A 7,073-nucleotide genomic window follows, 5' to 3' on the forward strand; every position below is an offset into this window, starting at 1 on the left:
CACAGTTGCATCTAGCCGTTGGATGCAGTTAGATTGGTGGGGTCCACTGACATCCAACGGTTAGATGTAATTGTGGCACGGTGCCACAGTTGCACCTAAAGTTCCCCCCTATAACATACACATAGAAAGTAGAAACATGTCACATGTGAAACCAAAATGTAAAAGAAAAAAATATCATGATGAATAAGTCTATTATTCATTGCATCATATATAGGTGTTGTTGCATATTGAAATCCTAATTGTCACTGTTCACATCACAAGTGAATAATTTTCAGGAATAATCATTCAAGTTTCATTTAACATATTGTTTACCAAACTAATTAATAACGTTGTTATAAAATCGATTATATATATATATTTATACGTTGTTAAATAAGTATAATGTAACAACGACTTTACGTTCATACTTTTGTTTAATAATTGAATGAAGAAAAAAATATTTCATTAATTCTTTTTATAATTTTATAGGTCAGAAACTTAAAATATAAATATAAGGAAAAGATGCTAAATTCGGTTAGCCGCGACACCGTCGACTGTTTGGGGGTTTTAATCAACTGAAGAAAGTGTGCACCAATCTCGAACCTGAAAGTCCGCAAGACGACATGAGCACTGAGCAATATCGCTTTTAATTTCCAGCCGTTTGATTAGTTACCTTGACGTCTTACGGTTATTTTAAATACAGACAAAGTTAATGGTTGATTATACCTGGGGGTACGGTGGCGGGGTAGTTACAGATATTGTGTTGCTTTAAAAAAAAATATTTTCTGATTTTCTTAAAAATGTGAGAAAAATTATTTCGGGTCGGGTTTCCATCAGTAGCTGTAAAACCCTATTTCAGCTGCCATACAAAACCTCACGGAGCTATAATTCTGGAAATTTGGAAAAAAAAAAAAAACTGTCTTAATTCTCAAAATCATTTGCATTTAGAAATCAACAATGCCTTCGTTTCCTCGTCCCGGCTCTGTAACAGTCTGCGAAATCAACCGAGACTTGAGTACGTTTCAACTTCAGTCGCTATCTCATTTCACATACACATTAAATAAAAGAATTTTTGTATATATAAATTAAATGTTTCTGCAGTTACCGCAGACAATCTATCGGATGATCGAGCTAAAGATACCTATGGAAAAGTTCTGGTATGATTTTTTTTTTTAACAAAATATTATTCAAAAAATTGATGTATGTATGTAATGTACTGGACAGTGATTTAATTTCTTGATTAATGTGTTAATTATATAGGGAATGGTGTTCGCTCCAGTGCCGTTTCAGTCGGATGAACTGGCATCGTCATCTCCGGATACGCAGGAGTCTGAACAGCGAGGCAGAGAAGAGGGAGAGGGTTTGTTTTCAACATTGCATGGGATTATCAGTCACTCCATTAAACCCCTTCTTCATCCTGATCATGTATCTTCTTCTCCCTTTTAAATTTCGTAGCAGTATTTTTATTGGCATAATGAATGGTAATTGTGTTTTTTGAGACTCCTTTATTGAATCGTCGAGTGCATTGATGTATTGTGGATGGATTCTAATTGAAGGCATTATAGGACTTGTAATCGTACTTGGGGTTTTCATATGTGTGTTTTACTCTTTTAATTCATCAACGAAAAAACTGAACTTTTGAATTAGTGAACTCTATGTCAGTGGCTTAGAATTTAACCCACCCAGTTGAAAAATGACAAACTTGCTAATGAGGTTTATCTGTTATAGTCCACTTTGCCATTGGCAGGTATTGGATTCTTTTAAATCATTGCAATTTGGGTTTATGGTGAACATTTTAACATTTTTAATTTTTAAAGTTACAAGTACAACTGTGTCAAAAAGTTGATTGTCCTGCTATCTGTTGATCCCAAATTTTGTTTTCTTGCCCTTATTCCCACATTTTGTGTCATGTAATGCATTTCAATTAAATGATCTATTTTTTGTTTCTCAATAGTTTCTTATTGGCTTATAACTGTGATCGAGATAATTATTACTTCTGATACTATTGGAGCATTATTCAAAGTCATCCTTCATGTGGACATGGCGTTTGCTCAAATAAGAGAGCTGAGTCGTTTTTTTGGTTGTTTTCTCACACCATAAGGTCCTATAGGTACACTTGTTACCAGAGGTTGATCTTCAGGGAGTAAGCTGGCACCAACATAAGCACATTGTTGCATTCATCTCTGGTTCAACTCAGGTCATAGTTCGTGACTATGAGGATTCAGGTTAGTAATTTATCTTAATTTTCTCCTTTGAGATATCAGTAGTGTGATATTATTCAGGGTTCTAGTTAGTTACTTGCTAGTTTTGTTGGAATATGTTTGTTAAAGAAATTGCTTGTCCTCTCTAGTAAGGAGTTGCTTATACAACTTTGATTTCAAATAGAAGGGAAGGATGCTTGCATTTTGACTAGCGACTCTCAAAGAGATGTTAAAGTTCTTGAGTGGAGGCCAAATGGAGGGAGATCACTTTCTGTGGGATGCAAGCAAGTATCGCAATTGTTACATTTTTTACTGTTATATACATATATATAACTTTTAGAGCTATTAGACTTCTTATCTCTTGTACTAAATTTCAGGGGTGGAATTTGCATTTGGGCACCCTCTTATCCAGGCAACGCCGCATCTGTTAGATCTGGTGCTGCCTCATTCTTGGGGGCACTCTCTAGAGGCCCTGGAACTCGATGGACTCTAGTCGACTTTCTCCGAAGTCAGAATGGGGAACAAATAACTGCCCTTTCATGGGGTCCGGACGGAAGATATCCAAATTGATTGTCTTATGCACTTATTTTTTTTATCATGTTATTTTGACTTCATTAGTTACATTAGTCACACCATCCAAGCATTTTACATGCCATTGACACATTATTTTAACAGTCTTCTCGCATATGCCTAATAAAAATTGCCTTGTACTGGCTTTATTGTATTAGTTCCTCCTTCAGAAATTTCTACTTTTACTTGTGTAGGGTGTCTATTTAAAAGTAATTTATGAATTTCCTTGACCTACCTTTACATATTTGGCATCTGCCTCGTATGAAAGCTCATCATTTACTATATGGGACGTCGCTCAAGGTGTGGTAACGCCTTAATTTAACTTGTTTTTCCTTGAATAATATCTGTTTGCACTCTAGAATAATTGACGAGCTAGCAAGATGAATTTAGACATTATTATATGACATTACTTTTGCCATTTCTTTTTGATGCTCTCATCTCCCTTGTTGCTCCAAGAATAATCTAACCAATGTAGATGCATGTGAAGTGTAGAAAACCACACTTTTGGCTGCTTAATCAATTTTAAAGGCTTGACTTTAAGGTGAAATGACTCATCCATACATACATCATACCTTGAAGTTCGACCTCAGTTACATGTAAATGGGTTTGATGGTATAACATGACTGGAATTTAACGGTTCGATATTTGCTTCACTACATGTGTTGAAGCTCTGAAATAATGTTTCTTAAGTTTATCCACAGGGACAATCTTAATATCTTACCCTCATAAGGTGAATGCTCTGGATGTAACTAACTTAAGGGATCAAATCCCACCTTAAGCAATAGAGGAACTTGGTCATTAATATGTGAAAAGTTTTGAGGGGATCAGTGAGGTGAAATCATGTTAAGACCAATTTAGTTTGGGACTTCTTTGGCCATTGTTGGCCGCGCAGTTTTGTCAACATCGAAATGATTGAATTAGAACTTTGTGGTCATCTATCTCCTTTTGTGAATGAATTTATACTTTTTATTTAATGCCATGTGGTTAACTTTTTATCCACAAATCTCATCTGTATCTGAGTTGATAGTCTTTTACTAATTTAACATTTCCAGGGCTGGGGACACCCATTCGACGAGGATTTGGTGGCTTATCAATTCTTAAATGGTCACCGACTGGAGATTACTTTTTTGCTGCAAAATTGTATGTCATGACAGAACTTTTGTATTTATTCATATGCTCTGATTTTGATTAAATGTATATCAGTTTGAGAGATGTGGGCTATTCTCTTTGTTCACAGTGATGGGACATTTTATCTTTGGGAGACAAACACATGGACATCTGAACCATGGTCTTCAACTAGTGGCTTTGTCACGGTAATAAAATAATTTGGATGTCAATTTTGATAGAATATAATATTCATGGTATCAACACACATCTTATTAAGATTATCCAGACATAATTTTGATTATTATTATTATTATTATTATTATTATTACTGTATTGCGAATACTAAATTATGCCTGGTTTAATCATCTTGGAGCTTTACAGGGACTTGCTCAAATTTTTTGAATCTTTATAATTCAAATATTAGTGCATGCAGCCTAATAAAATTTGGCCAATGTTGGTATGTAATGACCAATTTCAAACAAGGAGTATGTGCTCTCTAGCCTAGTAACATAAGACAGCATGTAGGATATTTTGCTCTCATTTGTAATATGTACCCGCATGTATTTTTGTGTAAGTATAACTTCTACCATTTGACATATATGACTACAACAATACCATTTATGCATAATTAACAGCAGAAGTAAAAGTAACTCTTAATCAGTTCGTAATTTGATTGATTGAATGACCTTCTCTGAAATTTTCTTATATATGCATGTGCATATATTCATATAATTTGGTTCAATCGTGTGTGTGTGTGTGTGTGTGTGTGTGAAATTATTGGTTTCATGCCATGAAACCAATAAGGAGATAATCAATGTTAATTGGTATTTCTGATTTTCAGTTTAATGTCATCCTCTTGGATGCCCTATCTAATAGTGGGGAAAATTTGTAATCTCTAGCTTTTGATAATTTTTTTTTAATTTATTTACCAGGGAGCAACATGGGATCCTGAAGGGCGCATGATACTACTGGCTTTTGCTGGATCTTTAACATTGGGTTCTATTCACTTCGCATCAAAGCCTCCATCATTGGGTATGCTTGTTCTACCTTAGGTTTAAAAATCTGTTTGTCTTTGGCCAGTTTTTAAGATGTAAAGACTCAAGATAAGGGCACAAAGACAGTGCACTGGTGTGCCTCAGGGTTATTTTGTCTTCTTTTTGTAGAAATAGATACGTCCCCACCCTCCAAAAAAAAATACCCGGAAAGGTGGAAATTAATTCATTAATTGCGTTTTTATAGATTGTTAGTAGGAATTCTGAAGGATAAATGTAACACTTTGAACTGATATTAAGAATATTTGAGAAATTGAAAAAATAAAAGTTCAGGCTTATGCAATATACCATGCTCAATGTCCTTCGAGTAGGTTAATGTACACTAAGGCTCTATTTGATATAGCTTTTCAAATAGAGCTATTTAAGTAGAGCTTTTATGAGTAGAGTTTTTACTCAAAAATTTTAGTTGTTTGGTTGTCAATGAGAGCTTTTATTAACCATTAGATAAGTCATACCAAACAGGCGCTAATACTGATTAAGATGTGAGAAACAAATATCAAAGGAAAAGAAAACAGAACAAAATGTTGGTATAATTGTTTTTTCTGATAGATACTTCCCTGCTGTTACAGAATCCTGGTTTTTATACATTTTCCCCAGAAATATGTGTAGTTGTTTCTTTAAAAGTTGATTAATTTAACAGATTAATATGTTAAATGTCAATAAGCATGATCCTAATTTCTTGTGTTTGATGATTCTTTCCAGATGCACACTTATTACCTGTTGATTTGCCAGATATAGTTTCCTTAACAGGCAGGTAGTGATACAACTATTTTCGTTCAGTGTGCCCAATATTTGGAATTCTCTGAAGGTTTCTTTCCACCCCTTAGCGTCATAGCCACATAATGGCATTAAGAAGACTCTTTTTTCGCATGTTGCATTTGCAGTCAGGGAATTGAGAAGATAGCCTGGGATGCTTCTGGAGAGCGATTGGCTGTATCATACAAAGGAGGCGATGATATCTACAAGGGTCTGATTGCCATATATGATGCTAGAAGGACGCCACTGATTTCTTTATCTCTAATGTGAGTTATCTTCTTATCATGGACCTTCGTAAAACTGCAGTGTGGAACTCTTTAAAATAATGTTATTATATATGTCATTGTCGTGAGCATCAGTTGTTGAGTTTTGTTTATTCTGTATAAACTAAATAAATGCAATGGCAGTTATGCCCTTAACTGATAGTTAACTTGGGAATTGGTATAATGTGAATTACAGTGGTTTTATCAGAGGGCCAGGAGACAATCCAAAACCAGTTGCCTTTTCATTTCATGACAAGTTCAAACAGGGACCTTTGCTGTCCGTGGTAAGCCTTACAACTTCTATGTCATTCCTTTTCTTGACTTTTTTTGTCTTTGAAACTTCTCCACTTAAGCATGTATCCTACCCTATAATGCATATCCGTACTTGCATGGTGGAGAACTGTTGAGAACTTTTTGAATGGAGAATGATTCATGGAGTTGAGTCTAATCATATAATTCAACAATTATCAATTAATTTTGAAAAAATAAGTTAGTGATTGTCTCTTCCACCCATGCAGTGTTGGAGCAGTGGATTCTGCTGTACCTACCCACTCATATTTCGATCTCATCTTCTTCCATAGTCAATGTATACAAGGCGCTGCTAGTTTTTCGATCTCTTATTCTTCCTTGGTGACTCTTATTTTCGGCACAGCAGGTTGATGTACTTACATATGCAATTTAAGCTCTTAAATGAGATTTGTCACCTAGTTTTACATGGCTATGCAAATCAAAAAGTGCTAAACATGGTACCAAAGTTTTTGAGTCCTATTATTGTGCAAATCCCTTAAAAGCTACTTGGTTTATAAATGTTTATCTCCCTCAAAGCTCCATCTAGTCAGCTATGAAGAAGAATCTGGGTCCTAGGGGTGCCACCTTTTAGCTGTATAATCTCTCTCTTATCTTTCTTTCTTTTTTCAAGCAAGAAAGAATTAATTTGGTAAGATATATATTACAAAGAGATAAAATGGTTTTGAAATCAATTATGATGACATAATATATGAATACATGATCAGGTATATGTAATTGAATTGAAGCAGACGAAATGCTATGTCCGCTTAAACCTGTAAATATTAGTTTCATGGTGTAATTAAATCTTCACTTCACTAATATTTTGCTTTCGAAAATCTCACATCTAATTTAATCAT

The 7,073-nt window shown here is 34.6% G+C and overlaps 1 protein-coding gene across 2 annotated transcripts; it reads left to right on the forward strand.

The window, feature by feature from the left end:
* The first annotated feature begins 587 nt into the window (after window positions 1–587).
* Window positions 588–6,857, forward strand: LOC18039668 (aladin). 2 transcript variants are annotated; one of them, XM_006430406.2, is made up of 14 exons: window positions 588–994; window positions 1,081–1,136; window positions 1,240–1,404; window positions 2,090–2,204; window positions 2,368–2,464; window positions 2,558–2,737; window positions 2,992–3,050; window positions 3,803–3,890; window positions 3,988–4,063; window positions 4,790–4,889; window positions 5,612–5,663; window positions 5,794–5,931; window positions 6,125–6,212; window positions 6,447–6,857. In XM_006430406.2, the coding sequence occupies exons 1-14, from the start codon at window positions 937–939 to the stop codon at window positions 6,507–6,509; spliced, it is 1,335 nt and encodes a 444-aa protein (XP_006430469.1). In that variant the 5' UTR covers window positions 588–936; the 3' UTR covers window positions 6,510–6,857. The 2 variants fall into 2 exon arrangements, with proteins under 2 accessions (XP_006430469.1, XP_006430470.1); XM_006430407.2 differs by having other exon boundaries at window positions 591–994; window positions 2,365–2,464; window positions 6,447–6,856.
* Window positions 6,858–7,073: the final 216 nt, after the last annotated feature.

The sequence above is a fragment of the Citrus clementina genome, unplaced genomic scaffold (assembly GCF_000493195.1).
Source record: "Citrus clementina cultivar Clemenules unplaced genomic scaffold, Citrus_clementina_v1.0 scaffold_6, whole genome shotgun sequence".
NCBI lineage: Eukaryota > Viridiplantae > Streptophyta > Magnoliopsida > Sapindales > Rutaceae > Citrus > Citrus x clementina.

Excerpts from the sequence above, each read along its gene's own strand:
- LOC18039668 (XM_006430407.2), top strand. The coding sequence starts at position 937 with ATGCCTTCGTTTCCTCGTCCCGGCTCTGTAACAGTCTGCGAAATCAAC. Across the intron at positions 4,064-4,789 it reads CAACTAGTGGCTTTGTCACG|GGAGCAACATGGGATCCTGA; the intron begins GTAATAAAATAA and ends TTTATTTACCAG. Across the intron at positions 4,890-5,611 it reads ATCAAAGCCTCCATCATTGG|ATGCACACTTATTACCTGTT; the intron begins GTATGCTTGTTC and ends GATTCTTTCCAG.